Consider the following 16,537-nt stretch of genomic DNA (forward strand, 5'->3'; position numbering starts at 1 on the left):
AAAGTTGAAAATATGATAAAAAGCTAAAATGCTCCACAGGAAGTTATATTTTTTATTATCAAAGTTTAATTTGACATTTACTCTATTGCTCTATTAATCTATTACTCTATTACTTCTTGATCTATTACTCTATTACTCTATTACTCTGGTCCCCCGGTCACAGTCGGTGTATAAACGTCACGACCGTAGAAAGTGAAAGTGTTTTGAAAGTGAAAGTGTGAAGGAGACGTCTCCTCTGTCAGTCACGGTCCTCGGCCCTCTTCTGCCGGGTCGTGTCCTCTCTGAGTCCCGGTCCTCGGTCCTCTTGTCCCGGGTCGTGTCCTCTCTCGGTCCCGGTGTCCGGTCCTCTTCTCCCGGTCGTTTCCTCCTCGGTCCCGGTCCTCGGTCCTCTTGTCCCGGGTCGTGTCCTCTCTGGTTCTCGGTCTCCGGTCCTCTTGTCCCGGGTCGTGTCCTCCCTCAGTCCCGGTCTCCGGTCAGCACCATGCCGGACAGCGGCCTGTGCCTGGAGGCTCTGTCCGCTCTGAGCGGCTGTAACGTGGGCTCCACCCAGGGCCCCTCTCCGCTCAGCCCGCAGGACTTCGTGAACATCGTGGCCCTGCGGGAGTTCTACAAGCAGCAGGGCCTGGAGCAGCTGGAGTACCCGGGGGTCGGAGCCATGTCCCTGGAGGAGCAGGACGACCCGGACGTGTACAGCTCCCCGCCGGCGCTGGGTGAGGACCCGGGGCCGCAGGAGAGTCTCAGGGCGTCGGTGAAGATCAACCTGGAGGAATTCTTCCATCCGCAGTTCAACTATGACTTCACCTCCGTGCAGGTGAGAGAGAGAGAGGGAGAGAGAGAGAGAGAGAGAGAGAGAGAGACAGAGAGAGAGAGAGAGAGACAGAGAGAGAGAGAGAGAGACAGAGTGTGTGTGCGTGTGTTTGTGTGTGTTTTTGAACTTATTTACTACTTGAATCTCTTTGATTGTCCGTTGACCTCTGCTGACCTCTCCTGACCTCTCCTGACCTCTCCTGACCTCTGCTGACCTCTCCTGACCTCTGCTGACCTCCAGGATGGCAGCACCGTGTTCCTGCGGGGGAACGAGCGGTACTTCCGTCCCTGTGGGTGGAACCGCGTCGCCCTACGCGTCGCCCAGCAGTACGACGGTAACGACGTCTGGCTCGGGACCGGTAAGGACGCCTGGCCGGTCTCTTACCACGCCCACAACATGGACGGCTCCCTGGGCGTCATCCTGACCCACGACGGGAGCCCGGAGCACGAACCCAGGTTCCTGGACGCCGCCGCAGCTTCTCTGACCACCGGTCTCACCAAGGGCAGAGGAGTGTACTCCACGCCAGACATCAAGATGGCTGAGAAATACTGCAAGGTGTTCAAGTCCAAAGTGGACGGGAAATCGTACAAGGTGGTTCTTCAGAACCGCATCAACCCGGAGAACAGGAAGAAGTGCCAGAGAGAAGACGTGTGGTTGGTTTACGTCCCCGAAGGGTCCAGCCCCGTCCAGACGAGGGCCGTGGTGCAGGACTCCATCCGTCCCTACGGGCTGCTGCTGAAGCAGCTGTGACAGGACGACCACACGTCTGATCCACAACACGACAACCACAACAACAACAACTACTCTCAGTCCAGGTCCCGCCTCCAGCTTCTGAGCTTTGATCCCATCACACACCATGAAGATCAATCCACCAAATAGATCTGACTCCTTCTCCCAAGTTTTAAATCCACAGAGCAGAGGTTTGGAAACAGAGCTGGTTCCGATTGGTCCGCCTCCCGTCACATGACCAGAAGCAACACAGAGAAGTCACCTGATGCTCACCCAGATACAGATGTCTCCATGTGGAGGAGCCCAGATGTGTGTGTGGGGATTGGTCACATGATCTGTGATGTCAGGTGTGTGGATGTGAATTAAAACACTTTACTTTGAAAAGGTATCTGTGAGTTATCTCAATGGTTCTAGAGAAACTTCTTGTTTAATAAATTACATTTTAAGAGGTTTTTGATTTTATTAGAAGTTAATGAATTTCCTGTTTTTTCTGTTTCTGTCCAATCACGTTGCTCTAAACTTAATGTGATGACTTTTAGTCGTAAACATGGTGACAAATGATCTTCAAGCTTTATTGTGAAAAGACTCACAATTCCTGAACATTCCAATCCTGTTTTTATAATTTTCCTGTCAATAAATTTATTCTTATTGAAAACTGATCGTTGATTTTTAATTGTATTTATTTACTTTACATCACTTGAGATGTGATGACAGAGACAGGAAGTGACTCAGCTGATGACTTCATGCTGTCGGTTAAACACGGCACCACATTTAGTTAATTTTAACAACTATATAAAATATCAGAACAATTTCATATGACAACAGGAAGCTAATTTAGTTTTGGAGCAAATCAATCATCATCTTGACCAGAACCGCCCCCCCCCCCCCCCCCCCCCGAAACAAGATATGTTCTATATATATCATATTAACAAATAAAGTAATTAATCCGATTGTATTCACCTCAGTCAATGATTTTGTATGTTAAATCTACATTTATGTCATATATGATCGATTAGGCTCCACAGAAACTCCCAAATGTAAAACAAATAAGAAAATTAACTTTTTGTAGCCTGCAGTTACAGCCTCTGACCAACAGGAGGTGCTGCAGCCCCCCCCCCCTTACACAGAAGTTACTTTAAAACGTCTTTCCATCCTGTATATTAATTTCAGTCATTTTAGTTCATGATACTCACTACGTTCAAAATATTACTCAAGTAAAAGTACCAAAAAATAAAAGTAGAATTTTGTAAAATGTTTTCTATTATAAACGATTGAACTGTAACTTGAATTCATATGTAAACAGAACTTTGAGAGAATTGTAACTTATCTATGTGCTGTTGGTTGCCTCATTAATGACATCATCACTTATTGATTGATTGATTGATTGACCTGAGACCAAGCAGAGGACGAGGACGAGGACGAGGACGAGGACGAGGACGAGGACACCTGCACCAGGAAGGACACAGATTCCCACGCTCCAACATGGCGGACCAGTCTCGTCTGTGGCTGACGTCCCATCAGCTCCTGGGAACAATCACATTATGATCAGTCAGTTGATACTTTGACCTCTGACCTTCCTCTTCAGACTTAGAGGTTAAAGGTCGCTCCTCATCTCCAGTGAAGATCAAACATCTCACCGTCCACAGAGAGAAGAGTCGCTCTGTTGAAACACATGACCCCTGCACAGCGTGTAGAGCAGAAGTACATCCCCCCGTCCTGCTCCTCCACCTCCACGATCTCCAGAGTGACGCCCTCCGTCTCCTGGTCCCCCCCCCCGATGCTCATGTGGCTGAAGTTCTGAGAGTGATGGACGACCGCCTGTTCTCCCAGTTTACTGAGGTGGAGTGTCAGCAGGGGCAGCAGCTGGTCTGTCCCAGGACGCAGCAGGTACCAGGTGACCTCCTCCCTGGACCTCAGGTCACAGGTCAGAGTGACGTTCCGCCCCTGGACCCCCCGGACAGAGCGGGGAACAGGTGAGGCTGAAGACCGGTGACATCCTGCCACACCTGAGGAGAGAGAGGAGGTTAGAACCCAGATAACCTGAAGACCTGCAGCTCTCAATCACACTGGGTATCTTTAAAGTATGAAATATATATATATATATATATATATACATATACTAACAGAGGAGAGAGAGGATCCATGAGAGAGCTGCCATGACTGACACACTCACGGGAAATGATTGAAATCAGAAGCGAGAGTGTGTGTGTGTGTGTTTGTGTGTGTTTGTGTGTATGTGTCATTTCCACTAAAAGACACTTTTCAATCATCATTAATAGTTTAACTTTCGTTTCTGCAGAAATCTGTCAATTCACATGTGTTATAATAAACACAGGAACTCTTTCAGAATAAAAGCATTGTATTTATATGGCGAGACGAAAAGATGGAGTCCGTCGGATCAGAGTTGGAGTAAAACACAAATATCAAATAAATATGAGCGGAATGAAACTACAAAACTGACTGAACTGTCCATGCTGCAGAGTGTTATGAAATATATACTTTATAATGAGTCTATATAACACAAATCAGATCCGATCTACATGAGAGTGAATTAATCAAATCTGTTTTTATCTGAACGCTCTTCAGGTGAAAAATGTGATTCACAAAACAAAAGGATAAAATAAACATTTTATTTTATTAATTAGAACTTTGAACCGTTTCAACCTGCAGCTGAGACACCCGAGTTTTATTTTGAAAAGCACATGGGCGGTGGATGTTACCACTGAGGTTTGATAACTGAGTCTGAACTGATCCTCAACCTTCATCCAGATCCAGAACCTGAGGAAGAGGAGAAGCTCAACCTGACATCATGAACAGGTCACATCTCGACTCTTATTATGAAACGATCACCTTGGATCATATCTTATTTACTGTGATACATTTGGATTTTATAGTATTTTGTACGTATTATATTCCTGTTTTGTTCTATTTATATTTTATTATGTTATTATTTTGTTATATTTATACTTTGTTTTATTTCATTGAATTTATTTTCGAATTATATATATATTTTAATATGTTTGGATTTAGTCATATTCGTATTGTATCAGTGCTGAAGTGTGCGCATGCGCAGACATAACGAGTTTCAACAACAGAAGAGAAGAAACGAAACTTAACTTTTCAAGTTTCGTATCTGACAAAGTTTCACATTCCCCACAGGTGGAAAGTAACGAAGTACATTTACTCCACTACTTTAAGTATTTTTACAGTTACAGTTTATGTAATTTTACCTCATTATACTCTTTTACAATTTCATTGTTAGAAAAGAGCCTGAGACTCAAGCTGCCAGCGACTTGCTTATTGTTATTGTTGTGCATTTGATAATACAAATCTTGAAACATACAGGAACTTATTCTACTTTTTAAACTCTGAAACTTTCATCTTCTTGATTATTTTTTCAATTAACATAATAAATTATTCAATAAATTCAGAAAACGTTGGATATTTAAACACTGACTGATTTGTATTGTTCTGGAAAAGAATGAAAGATCTGAAATGATGAATAATACGAACAGAGGATTTATGAATGATGGAGGTTGTTGATGAATCTTCTCGCTGTGGTTTCAGGTCGTGGAATCTTCTCTGTTTCCTGATCGTCAGCTTGGCTGGTGAGTGTGTGATTGACAGTGAGGCTGTAGTGTAACTGCACCTAAACACCGCCAGGGGGCGTTGTTTGAGTGTTTGAGTTCATGTTCCCATGTGTCCCCTCAGATTTGAAAGCCTTAGAATTCCTAGAACAGAATCTGTTAACATTGAGATTATGTTTTTGAATTTCTTGCCACCAAAGCTTCAATCAGTCATTTTCATTTTTCAATGTTAGTAAATTCAGAGTAAGAAGTTCAGGGTATCAATCCAGTCATGTTCCAGGGGTCATGTGACCTGAGGGGTCATGTGGCCTGAGGGGTCATGTGACCTGAGGGGTCATGTGACCTGAGGGGTCATGTGACCTGAGGGGTCATGTGACAAGGCTCGCGAGCTCCGTCACATGACCAGGAACCCAAGGAGAGTGAAAACTCAAATCAGTGGAAGAAATACAAATCCTTAACTTCCATGTTTCTTCAATACGAGGAATTCAAAGTCTGATGAGCTTCTCTTCCACATCCAGACTCCTCCTCCTTGACCACCCACTTCCTGCCCGTCACCTGCAAGGTGGGGGAGCAGGTGGTCCTTCCCTGCAGCTGGAAGCCCCGCCTCTCGGCTCCGGCCTCCTGCCACATCCAGTGGCAGAGCACCACCACCGCCGCCGTGTTCGAGCAGCAGGGGGCCCGGAGGTGGCAGGCGGAGGGGTACTCGGGGCGGGTGGAGGTTCCGGAGGAGAAGCTCGGGTCGGGGGACTGCTCGCTGGTCATCAGCGACGTTCAGATCACCGACACCGGACGGTACGAGAGCTTCATGGTGGTGGACGGAGAGAGGTCCAGGAAAACCCGGGTCTTCATCCAGGGCGTGAAGCTGTCCGTGTTCGGTGAGTCTGTGAACCGGACTCAGAACCTCCTGGACCGGGTCCCAGGGAACTCTGGAGGAGCCGGACTGTTTCTGAGATTCAAGAGAATCAGTCCTGATATTAATGAGCAAAGAAAATCTGCATCTGGGGAATTGAATGTGTCTCATGACTGAGTGTGATAAACATTTTCCTTTTGTGTCGTTTAGTTTCTTCATTTCATTCGTGTTTCTTCTCTTTATTTCAAAAAATTGTTTTACATCAGTTAATTGACTTAAATTAATTATTTTCTTTTCTTGTTGTTTAACCAACATGGCGCTTAACCTTTAATCACAAATAAGAGTGAAACAAATTTTCTTTATGAAAAATAAAGTTACAAATACCGAACACACATCAGGATGATAATGAAGCTTTGATCTGTGTTTCAGACCGTAAGATCCAGCAGGCTCGGGGTCCGGGGGGGAACCTGGTTCTGGATCTCGTGACCCCGCACTCGGTCCGGGTCGTGTTCCAGGGCAGGTCAGCTTCCTCCTGCACACATTTTGTTTTTATTAAAGAGGAAAAAGAAAAAATTTTATAATCCAAAAACGCTGATGAAAGAATTCTGGGATATTTTTTATAAATAAAACCTTTATGCATAGATATGTGTTTTATATATTAGTATTCCCGTACATGTCACGTGAGCCTCCTGTCTCTTGGGGCGGCCTCCAGGGGGCGCTCTGCAGACCTCAGACAGTCACTGACGGTCTGACTCTGCTCCTCAGGAACAGCTCGGAGTGGACGCAGCTGTGGATGAAGGGCGACAGCGACAGTGAGCGTCTGGAGAAGGATCCTCTGAGGGAGCAGCTGACCCTGAAGAGCCTGCAGCGCCCGGACGAGGGGACGTACAAGGTCCTGGACCAGCACGGCCTCGCCGTCAGCACCGTGCAGCTCACCGTGCAGCTCAACGTGCACGGTGAGAGGCCTCACGGCTTCAGTCAGGCTCACTCAGCCAATATTACAATTATTGATCAAACAAAACAAAGCACAGGTTCCATCTTCACAAGGATTCTAATCTTCAGGTCCCGAGTTCTGGAAACTAAGAAAACATATTTCACCCAAACAACGGATTCAGTTAATCTTTGTGTTTAAATCAGTGAAACGTGTTTGAATAGTTCAGTTCTTCAGGGACGTGTCCAACTCTTCCTCTGTGCCGCTGACACCTGGTGGCCGGAGGACTCGTGTTCATCTGTCCATCCCAACACGAGGGAATCTTTCAATGTCCTGTTGGACGGATGAAGTGATCAGAACCTGGGGGTCAAAGGTCATGGAGTCAGAAAGAATCCGGGGTCTTGAAAAACCTTTGTTGACTCGTCTCTCGTCTTCTCCACAGGAGAATCCCCCGATGTCCGAGGCCACGACGAAATGGAAAATGAAATATCAGGTGAGGAAATGTATGAATCAGATTAGTGCTGAGTGGAGACTTAATATTTATGTTATAGTTCCTAATGTTTGTGAGGAGTCTTCTGCTGATAAACGAATCGACTCTGAACAAACGGATGTTTCTCCAGGCGACGCCGTCAGAAGCAGCCGATCTCTTCTTCTTCTCTGTTTCACTCTCGTCACCAGTTTCCAGATTCCTCGTCTGTTCTGAGGCGTCCACACGTGAGCTCTGTCGTCTTTACTATTTAGTAAATATAAAACATAAGATGGTTCAAACCAGTGGTTTTCTGGTTCTCAGTTTAACGAGGAAACAAATTCTTCATGTATATAAATGTTTGTTTCTATCAAAATGATGAAGAAACTGAAAATGTACAGGAAACTTAATTCAAGTGTGAAATATTATCAGTTCCTTATTTCTCAGCTAAAATGTAACTGTTCTGTCTTAATGTAACAACATGTAAATGTTTGTCTTTTAGCTTATTGATTTAAAATCAAACTCAGAATCATATTCACTCTGCTCCTGTTGTCTCGGATGTTTGCTCTTTGGTCTGATCATTGAAAATGTAACTACACTAATATTAGACTTATTGTTTATATTCATCTTAACCAGAATAATAATTCTTCACACACTTAGTGTACCTGCTTCCTCTTTTAAACTCTTTTAAACGTAGAAAATCTTCAGCTTCGTTCTTTATTGATCAAACAAGTCATGTGACCACACAATCTTCTCTCACTGTTACAAATGTACAAACTTCACAGGAGTGACAAGACGAACACAGGAAGTTACATTCTTCATTTCCATCACAAAATAAAGACAAAAACAATAAATATTATGCATCTGCTGTGTTTCAGAATAAAAGTCTGTTGCTGTTGTTCTCATCAGAAGATTAAAGTCTTAGAGGAAACATTAATTTTACTTAATTCTGTTTGATTATTTGAACTCGTGGATTCGTGTCACAGTGGAAACTCCCGCAGGCATCCAGATGTTCTACTGGTCACAGTTCCTCTGCAGTGAGAGTCGTGTTAGAAGTTGGGTTTGTGCTTCTTCACCTCGACCATGAGGTGGTGCAGGTTGATGAGCTCCGAGCGCGCGGCCAGGCTGCGGAACGTGGACTGGTTCAGGACCTTGTGGAAGCCGTGGTAGTACTGGATCAGCTGCGTCAGAGCGCCCTGCCAGAGGAGACGTGGATTCATCAGAGCAAGAAGAACAACTTCACGTCTTCAGAGACAGACGTGACACCAACAGGAAAACATCAGAGAACTAAATACTCAAGATGATTGATTCATTAAAGATGTCGTGCGTGTGTCTCTACGTCTCACCTGTATGATGCTGGTTCCGTTTTTGAAGTTGGTGAACGACCTCATGACGTCTTGACTCATCGACTCCACCGACTGTTTCCACGAGCTGGAGAACCCCCGGACGAGCTGAGTGATCCGAGCTGACACACACACACACACACACACACACACACACACACACACACACACACACACACACACACACACACACACACACACACACACACACACACACACACACACACACACACACACACACACACACACACACACACACACACACACACACACACACACAATCAATATCAATAAAGAAATGATTCTTCCATCTTTAATTCTGCAGGATGAAACAAGTCTGATGAACTGATCCCACAGCAGATGTTCACTGAAGCACTGAGTGAGTGTGATATGTCTGAATGGTGAGAGAGTGAGTGAGCAGGTCCTGGTGAATCATCTCCATCACCTGCTCTTCAAACATCTTTCACAGATTCTATTAAATGTGAAATTAAGCTTGGAGCTGGTCACCTTCCTCGTTCTTCAGGCGGTCGAGCTGCCCTTTCTCCATCAGCCCCTCGGCCTCCTTCACGAAGGAGATCATCCCTCCGAAGGGGGGGGACAAGATCTCCTCGATGAACTCCTTCAAACAACAAACCAACCACAAAGATTTAACCCTGAGACTCATCATCACACACTTCCTCTGCAGGGGCTGGATTCTACCTGAGTTCTGGCCAGAAGCAGCTGCTGGAAACCTTCCACCTCTTTACTGTCGTCTGCCGCCCTCTCCTGGACAAACAGGGAAACACACACCAGCTGTTTTCAGACCTGCACTGAAGTTCTGACGTGTTCCTGACATGTCGCTAACGTGTTCCTGACATGTTCTTCACATGTTCTGTCTGTAAGAACAAATGTGTGAGTCAGTGTCTCTGGATCTTCTCCTGCAGCCTCCTGGTAACATGTGTGTAGCATGTGTGTAGCATGTCAGAGTGAGTCCATGTGAGGAACCAGCAGGACAATGTGTGAAAGCTTCCCAGTGAGCAAGTGGTTTCTAACACGTGACGGACGTGAAACGTGAAGAACACAATACACTAACTACCCAACATGTCCAGAGGATGTTTTCAGGTTGAAGACCGGTTGTGACTTTTCCCCTGATCCATCTGATCTGATGTGTGGTGGATGTTCTGATCCACGTGCAGCTCACCATGAGGACGCCCAGCATCATGTCGTAGTTGTTGATGAGGAAGATGAGCTGGTCTCTTCTGGAGGGAAACTCTGCCGCCATCTTCAGCACAAAGTTCTCCACCTCCACCTGAGAATCAAACGTGTGTTATGAACATGTGACGCACATGCAGAGCTATCGGCTGCTGCAAACCACCAGTCAACATCCACAACCGTTCACATGAGGAATCAGACCTGTGACGTGTGTGTGTGTGTGTGTGTGTGTGTGTGTGTGTGTGTGTTACCTGCAGCTGTCCCAGCAGAGTGTGTGTTCGCTCGTTGGGAAACGTCTGGTTGATACTGACGATCGCTGACGAGAACTCTGCGTAACGACGAGTGATCTGAAAACACACTCAGGTCACCAACACACTCCTGTGCGATGTGGTGACGTGTGTGTGTGTGTGTGTGTGTGTGTGTGTGTGTGTGTGTGTGTGTGTGTGTGTGTGTACATACGTAGTGTGGTCTGGTGTCCAACACTCCCAGTTTCTGAGGGTCTGTGTTTCTGATGCTGTGAATGTTCATCTCCAGAATCAGCTCGAACCGCGGCCACAGCAGCTCCAGCACGGCCTCCCAGTACCTGACGCACAAACACACACAACACGTGACAACACGTGAGGACACGGGACACACGTGAATCTCCTGCCTCATCCGTTCAGGATCTGAAGCTGTGAAGTCGTGCACTGACTTGTCGAGGGCGGGGATGCTCCTCTTGGCGGTGATGGCTCTGAACCTCAGGATGATGTGGATGCACAGGAAGACGGCGATGCTGTCGTAGCAGTCGGACACGTAGGTGGACATGCTCTTCTGTGGGGACAGACAGAGACCAGGACACTGTGAACGCAGCATCATCTGAAACCAGAGGAGCTCAACAACACGAGCTCCACTGATGATACTCATTCTATTGATGGATATTTCAGAGTCACATGGTTAGTTTGGTCCAATCAGGATGGAGAGATTCTGCCTGTAGTAGAGTTTGAGTGAGGCCGCCTCCTGCGTACCAGGAAGCTGCTGAGGGTTTTTCCCATGATGCTGTTGAACAGGTCGAGGGCGGAGTTTCCTGTGACCATGAAGAAGTCGGACAGGAAGAGGAACTCTCTGCAGCCGTTGTCCAGCAGCGCGTAGTGCTGACTGCGGAACAGCGTCTCGTAGGGATACTGAGGACGAGAGACAGACACTCAGTCAACTCACACTCATCTGGCAGCAGAGGGTCCAACTCTCTGAGGACAAACAGGAAGTCGGGCTCCGCTGCAGCCACATCATTTATTATATATTTAATTGTATAATTTCATTAATTAATGAGTCATTTATTCATCAGTATCAGATTTATTATGCCTCATCGTTCCCATAATGCATTGCTCAGTGACGGCTGAGGGTTAGAGCGGTCGTCCTCCAACCAGAAGGCGGTTCGATCCCAGGTTCCCGCTCTGCATACCGTCGTGTCCTTGAGCAAGACGCTGAACCCTCATAGATGTTGAATGCACTAATTTTAAGTCACTTCAGCCAAATGACATGTACTGTAATGTAAAATCCCATCATGCATTGCGTGATTAGCTACAGACAAGATGAGAACTGTACGATGAGAAAAGTGTAATGTGCCCGTTTCTCCAGCAGGGGGCGCAGTCCTCTCATAAGTGTCTGACTCTAGTTAACAGTTGACACGGAGAAGTTAAAATCTCATCTTCTCTTTCCGAAGCAGATGAACTAAAGTTATTAAACTTTGAATAAACGATTTCCTCTTTTCCATCGACAGCAAACTTAGAAATTAACAATTCATCTTTACACCACTGAGCTTTATTTTGATTTCTGTTCAAGTGATTGCTGCCGTTTGTGTGAGTGTGTGTGTGTGTGTGTGTGTGTGTGTGGTGTCTCACTCTGCTGTCTTCTCTCTGAGCCGTGTGTGTGTGTGTGTGTGTGTGTGTGTGTGTGTGTGTGTGTGTGTGTGTGGTGTCTCACTCTGCTGTCTCCTCTCTGGGCCGTGTGTGTGGTGTGTGTGTGGTGTGTGGTGTGTGTGTGTGGTGTGTGTGTGTGTGGTGTCTCACTCTGCTGTCTCCTCTCTGGGCCGTGTGTGGTGTGTGTGTGTGTGTCTCACTCTGCTGTCTCCTCTCTGGGCCGTGTGTGTGTGTGTGTGGTGTGTGTGTCTGTGTGTGTGTGTGTGTCTGTGTGTGTGTGTGTGTGTGTGTGTCTGTGTGTCTCACTCTGCTGTCTCCTCTCTGTGTGTGTGTGTGTGTGTGTGTCTGTGTGTGTGTGTCTCACTCTGATGTCTCCTCTCTGTGTGTGTGTGTGTGTGTGTGTGTGTGTGTGTGTGTCTCACTCTGCTGTCTCCTCTCTGTGTGGTGTGTGTGTCTGTGTGTGTGTGTGTGTGTGTGTGTGTGTGTGTCTCACCCTGCTGTCTCCCCTCTGTGTGGTGTGTGTGTCTGTGTGTGTGTGTCTGTGTGTGTGTGTCTCACCCTGCTGTCTCCCCTTTGGGCCGTGTGTGTGTGTGTGGTGTGTGTGTGTGTGTGTGTGTGTGTCTGTGTGTGTGTCTGTCTCACCCTGCTGTCTCCCCTCTGGGCGTTGTGGTGTGTGTGTGGTGTGTGGTGTGTGTGTGTGTGTGTGTGTGTGGTGTCTCACCCTGCTGTCTCCCCTCTGGGCCGTGTGTGTGGTGTGTGTGTGTGTGTGTGTGTGTCTGTGTGTGTGGTGTGTGTGTGTGTGTGTCTCACCCTGCTGTCTCCCCTCTGGGCCGTGTGAGGCACCAGGATGGGCCCCTCCAGCTCTCCGGGGCTCAGGATCGCCCCCCGCTGGCCCACAGTGAAGATGGTGTTCCTGCTCTTCAGAGACGGTTTGGAGAAGAAGCGTGGGGGGGGGGGGGGGGGGGGTCAAGGATCCTCAGCTTCAGCCTCGTGACCTGATGACTCACCAGATAGTCACTGTTCACTAATTAGCTCCTCCGTGGTGTTGTTCATGTTCGGAATGTGAGACGCGCCCACACGCATGACACTGAACACGCTACATACTTTGTGTACAATAAAGAGCCCCACCCTCAGGACTGAATGTCCCAGGATCGTCTAATTCTGTCTCAATGTCTTATTTGCATATGTCAAACCTCAGTGATGTGCGCTGCCAGGTCTAATGAGATCATGTGACGAAGCCGCTGAGCAGTGGGAGGAGCTTGTCTTTGTCACGATGGAGGATCAGAGACGTGTTGAATAAAACCACCGGATCTGTCTCTGGTCAGAAACCAGGTCACTGTCCCCTGAGGGAGACCAGGGGACGAGGGACCAGCCCCATGGGGACAGGTCACTGTCCCCTGAGGGAGACCAGGGGACGAGGGACCAGCCCCCTATTTATTCATCTATTTTATAATCTACATTTGTATTAATACATTTTCTACTTCATACCTATTTGTCCAGGTGTGTGAACCTGGAGTTCTAAACAGGACATGTGTGTTTGACTGTGTGTTCTGGTCCCTCTGGACGGACGCTGTGAGGACATTGTCTCTAAGCTGCAGACGTAGCAGACACATGTTGAAGGATATCTTTCTTGGCCGTGTCTTCCACCCCCATCAGGTCGTCTTTGTCGGCCACCTCCTCGTACTGTGGACAGAAGTGAGGAGGACACGTGTTCAGGCTCTGATCAGAAAACTCATCAACCACTTAGACCCCCCCCCCCGGTGAAGTCTGCTCTGATTGGTCAGGATCTGAATGGTCATGTGATCTGGTCTGTGTGCAGAGGAGTCACTGACCTGCACTTTGAGCAACCTGCCGCTGTACGACTTGAAGTAGCTGAAGTAGATTTTACTCATCGTGTCCACGTACTCGTCTCGGATCTCCTTGGCCACCGTCCTCTCATTGGCCAAAAGGAATTGATAGAAAAACCTGCAGAGACGAACAGAGGATCCTGATTGGATGTGTCCTCCTCTGTGCGGGACACAGACCAGTCGTCTCTCACGTGTCCTTCAGAGCTGGGAGACGCTCACCTGTACTTCAGCAGCGTGTTCTGTGGTATCTGGTAGTTGGTCATCGGCTTCCTGAAGGAGTAGATCTTCTGAAGGATGAACTCTCGGATCTTGGACACGGCCTGAGACGAGGACACATCGGGTTCAGAGTTAGAATCTGGTTCTGTGGTTTGAATGGAGGTGGAGGAGTCGGAGCGTCACCTTGAGCTTCAGGCGGTCCACGATGTCCTGGATGTCGGAGCAGGCCAGCGTCTCCCTGAAGCTCAGCTCTTTGGCAAAGTTGATCTTGTTGTTGAGCTCGTGAAGCTGCTCCAGGAACTCCTGCTCCGTCACCGGGCTCTCCAGGATGGTGCTGCAGGACACGGGACACGTCACACACACGCTGGACTCTCACGTCACATTCACCCACAGTCCGGCCACTCACGAGATCATGGCCCCCGGCACCACCAGCTCGTCCACCAGCTGGCTGAGGTGGCTGCGCACCGCCTGCCGGTTCTTCAGACGCACGTTCATGCTGACGGACTGCTGCTGCAGCGTCTGGATCTCACTGCTGATGGACGACAGGTCGCTCTGGAAGCCGCTCAGCATGCCCTCCATGCGCTGGAGAACCAGTGGACAGACCAACACCATCTTATTGTGTTAAATACAGGTCACGTGTGTGTGAGGACGCCTGACGGAGCTCCGTGCTGGTTTCATTCTGAACGAGATCAACTCAAACATCAGAGGAAGAAACTGCAGTTCATCAAACTTTGATTTGAATCTGAGACTGAAAAGAGTTTGTGGTTGTTTTAGAAACTATTACTTTGTTGACCTGATGTCTGGAGTGAGAGGAGCTCAGGCAGCAGGAACATCTCCATGTGCTTCATGTTTATCTGGTTCTAGGAGCTGGACGTCTGGGACGGGGACATCAGCGTCTGACGCTTCAATGTTAAAATGTAAAGCTAAAGAGGACTGGTCCTGGTCCTGGTCCCTGTGACTGGGACCAGGACCAGGACCAGGTCTTACCTCCAGTATGGAGTCGCAGGCGGTGATCTGGTTGTGCAGCAGAGCGATGTTCTGACTCTCCTTGATGTCTGAAGACCACACGTCAGGAGAATAACATCAACTTCAACAAACACCAACGTGTCATCAGTGGGAATGTTGTGCGTCAGCGGATGAAGATTCTTTGTGTCTCTCGTTCTATAACTTGTCCCCACACAGAGTGGACAGTCTCATGGACGTGAGGATACAGTCTTTGATGGACGCCTGCTCGATCCTCTGTAGCTCCGCCTCCACCTGTTTGGAGTACTGCCGCAGGTCGACGCCCTGGAAGCACACGTCATCATCTACCAGTTAGTTTGTGATTCTTTACAAACTGAACCAGGTTTCATGAGTGAGACTTTAACACACGTTGGAAATCTGAAACAGATCCAGGAACAATGAGGAGGTGCAGACATCTCATATAAAAGTGTAAGAACTAAACCTCCCAGTCACACGATGCCAGTTTGACATGCTGGGGACAGTCTGAGCTGAGAGTGAACATGTCACACCAGACTAAGAACCTTCCAGAAGCAGAAGGAGTCCAGGTCCCTGAGAGAGGACGAGTCTTCACACAGTTTGACATGAGGAGCTGGACACAGGATGGAACCTGGAGACATGGATTTGATGAAGACTCCTCAGATCAGATCTTCTCACCGTTTTGAGCGCCTCCTTCACCAGGTCGTCCTCCAGGTTGGCCTGGATGTGAACTGCAGGAGAGGAACAGAGTTGGTGAAGATCACTCTCTGTTGATTATGAACTTTAACTGGTTTTTCCTTCATGCAGGAGGTTTCACATCTGAGTATATTGGTTCCCAGTGTCTGTGTGTGGTAACAGAGTGTGTTAACCCCTGATGTCCTGCAGACAGGAGGAGATGAACTCACTGTCCACTTCATCCAGGATGTACTCGTCAGTGGTGAGGTCCAGTTCTCCCAGGTTCAGGTTGGCCATGTCTCCGTCCGTCTTCTACAGGAAACACACAGAGTCTCATCAGTAAAGACACTGTCCCCCAGGACCTCAGTGTGTCTCTTTAGAGGAGGGACAGAGTCTTGAGGACACAACATGGTGGAGACCAGGTGAACACGGGTAAACAATGAGTACATGCACCGAACAGTCACGTGTGAGGAGCTGGTCTCAGATCATGTTTAACGTCTCAACGTCTGATCGATTAATAAAACTCGTTTTCTGTCGATTGATCGATCGACTAGCGGCGGAGTGACGCAACGCGGAAGTGGTCGAGCGGTGGCTTGTTTTGACAGGATGCTAACAGCTACATTAGCTTCATTAGAACCCAGCAGCTCAGATTCATCCTGGTCCATAGAACCCAGCGGACCCCAGCGGGACGCGACCCGGGCCGCGGAGCTGAATCCCCGCGGGGCCCGCTGGAGTCAGAGGGAGGCTGTGGAGAGTCACCTCGTCCTGTAACTGATCCAGAGCCAGCTGTGTTGAGCTTCCTGCTGAGTTCACCTCAGCTGCTGCTGCTTCCTCCGCCATCATGGACACACAGATACAGAGTGTCCCACCGACACTCGTCCCCGACTGACGGCTGCGAACACACGAGATATTAAATCTGAAAAATATCAAGTTACACTCATGAACATTATGACTCCGACGGATATTTGACTTGTTATTTTTAAGCTTTAATATAAATACATTTCTATTCGGGGAGCTCTGG

The 16,537-nt window shown here is 47.9% G+C and overlaps 4 protein-coding genes across 6 annotated transcripts in view; 2 read left to right on the plus strand and 2 right to left on the minus strand.

Moving 5' to 3' along the window:
- LOC128462236 (uncharacterized) overlaps nt 1–3,816 on the minus strand; it is a 5,259-nt gene extending 1,443 nt beyond the window's left edge. The window contains exons 1-3 of the mRNA XM_053447552.1: nt 3,662–3,816; nt 3,175–3,543; nt 2,927–3,061 (exon numbers count right to left, since the gene is read on the minus strand). Coding sequence (XP_053303527.1) covers nt 2,927–3,061; nt 3,175–3,543; nt 3,662–3,695 — 538 coding nt within the window. The 5' untranslated portion in view covers nt 3,696–3,816. The remainder of the gene's footprint in view (nt 1–2,926; nt 3,062–3,174; nt 3,544–3,661) is intronic.
- On the plus strand, nt 170–2,196 carry LOC128462233 (uncharacterized). The gene is made up of 2 exons (XM_053447550.1): nt 170–811; nt 1,049–2,196. The coding sequence occupies exons 1-2, from the start codon at nt 482–484 to the stop codon at nt 1,556–1,558; spliced, it is 840 nt and encodes a 279-aa protein (XP_053303525.1). The 5' UTR covers nt 170–481; the 3' UTR covers nt 1,559–2,196.
- Nucleotides 3,817–4,235: 419 nt separating the features above from the next.
- Nucleotides 4,236–8,308, plus strand: lgals17 (galectin 17). Its single transcript, XM_053447551.1, has 7 exons — nt 4,236–4,354; nt 5,105–5,145; nt 5,643–5,999; nt 6,404–6,494; nt 6,740–6,930; nt 7,348–7,398; nt 7,526–8,308. Exons 1-7 carry the CDS (start codon nt 4,347–4,349, stop codon nt 7,606–7,608), a joined length of 822 nt encoding a protein of 273 aa, XP_053303526.1. The 5' UTR covers nt 4,236–4,346; the 3' UTR covers nt 7,609–8,308.
- Nucleotides 8,075–16,532, minus strand: vps52 (VPS52 subunit of GARP complex). 3 transcript variants are annotated; one of them, XM_053447547.1, is made up of 21 exons: nt 16,516–16,532; nt 16,276–16,408; nt 15,747–15,828; nt 15,520–15,572; nt 15,075–15,150; nt 14,851–14,918; nt 14,270–14,445; nt 14,047–14,197; nt 13,867–13,967; nt 13,633–13,765; nt 13,426–13,483; nt 12,611–12,744; nt 10,910–11,065; nt 10,597–10,715; nt 10,365–10,488; nt 10,157–10,252; nt 9,895–10,002; nt 9,414–9,479; nt 9,222–9,333; nt 8,718–8,836; nt 8,075–8,567 (listed from the first exon to the last, which is right to left on the minus strand). In XM_053447547.1, exons 2-21 carry the CDS (start codon nt 16,357–16,359, stop codon nt 8,421–8,423), a joined length of 2,163 nt encoding a protein of 720 aa, XP_053303522.1. In that variant the 5' UTR covers nt 16,360–16,408; nt 16,516–16,532; the 3' UTR covers nt 8,075–8,420. The 3 variants fall into 3 exon arrangements, with proteins under 3 accessions (XP_053303522.1, XP_053303524.1, XP_053303523.1); XM_053447549.1 differs by lacking the exons at nt 16,276–16,408; nt 16,516–16,532 and having other exon boundaries at nt 15,387–15,572; nt 15,747–15,831; XM_053447548.1 differs by lacking the exons at nt 16,276–16,408; nt 16,516–16,532 and having other exon boundaries at nt 15,375–15,572; nt 15,747–15,831.
- Between the last annotated feature and the right edge of the window lie 5 nt (nt 16,533–16,537).

This window comes from Pleuronectes platessa, chromosome 18 (genome assembly GCF_947347685.1).
Source record: "Pleuronectes platessa chromosome 18, fPlePla1.1, whole genome shotgun sequence".
Lineage (NCBI taxonomy): Eukaryota > Metazoa > Chordata > Actinopteri > Pleuronectiformes > Pleuronectidae > Pleuronectes > Pleuronectes platessa.

What these genes read in the sequence shown, in the direction of transcription:
- LOC128462233 (XM_053447550.1), top strand. Translation starts at nt 482, where the DNA reads ATGCCGGACAGCGGCCTGTGCCTGGAGGCTCTGTCCGCTCTGAGCGGC. An exon ending in ATGACTTCACCTCCGTGCAG is followed by an intron (nt 812 to 1,048) that starts GTGAGAGAGAGA and finishes GCTGACCTCCAG; the next exon opens with GATGGCAGCACCGTGTTCCT.
- lgals17 (XM_053447551.1), top strand. An exon ending in CGTGAAGCTGTCCGTGTTCG is followed by an intron (nt 6,000 to 6,403) that starts GTGAGTCTGTGA and finishes TCTGTGTTTCAG; the next exon opens with ACCGTAAGATCCAGCAGGCT. An exon ending in CGGGTCGTGTTCCAGGGCAG is followed by an intron (nt 6,495 to 6,739) that starts GTCAGCTTCCTC and finishes TCTGCTCCTCAG; the next exon opens with GAACAGCTCGGAGTGGACGC.
- vps52 (XM_053447547.1), bottom strand. Translation starts at nt 16,359, where the DNA reads ATGATGGCGGAGGAAGCAGCAGCAGCTGAGGTGAACTCAGCAGGAAGC. An exon ending in TGGATCAGTTACAGGACGAG is followed by an intron (nt 15,829 to 16,275) that starts GTGACTCTCCAC and finishes TGTTTCCTGTAG; the next exon opens with AAGACGGACGGAGACATGGC. An exon ending in GCAGGCGTCCATCAAAGACT is followed by an intron (nt 14,919 to 15,074) that starts GTATCCTCACGT and finishes TGTGGTCTTCAG; the next exon opens with ACATCAAGGAGAGTCAGAAC.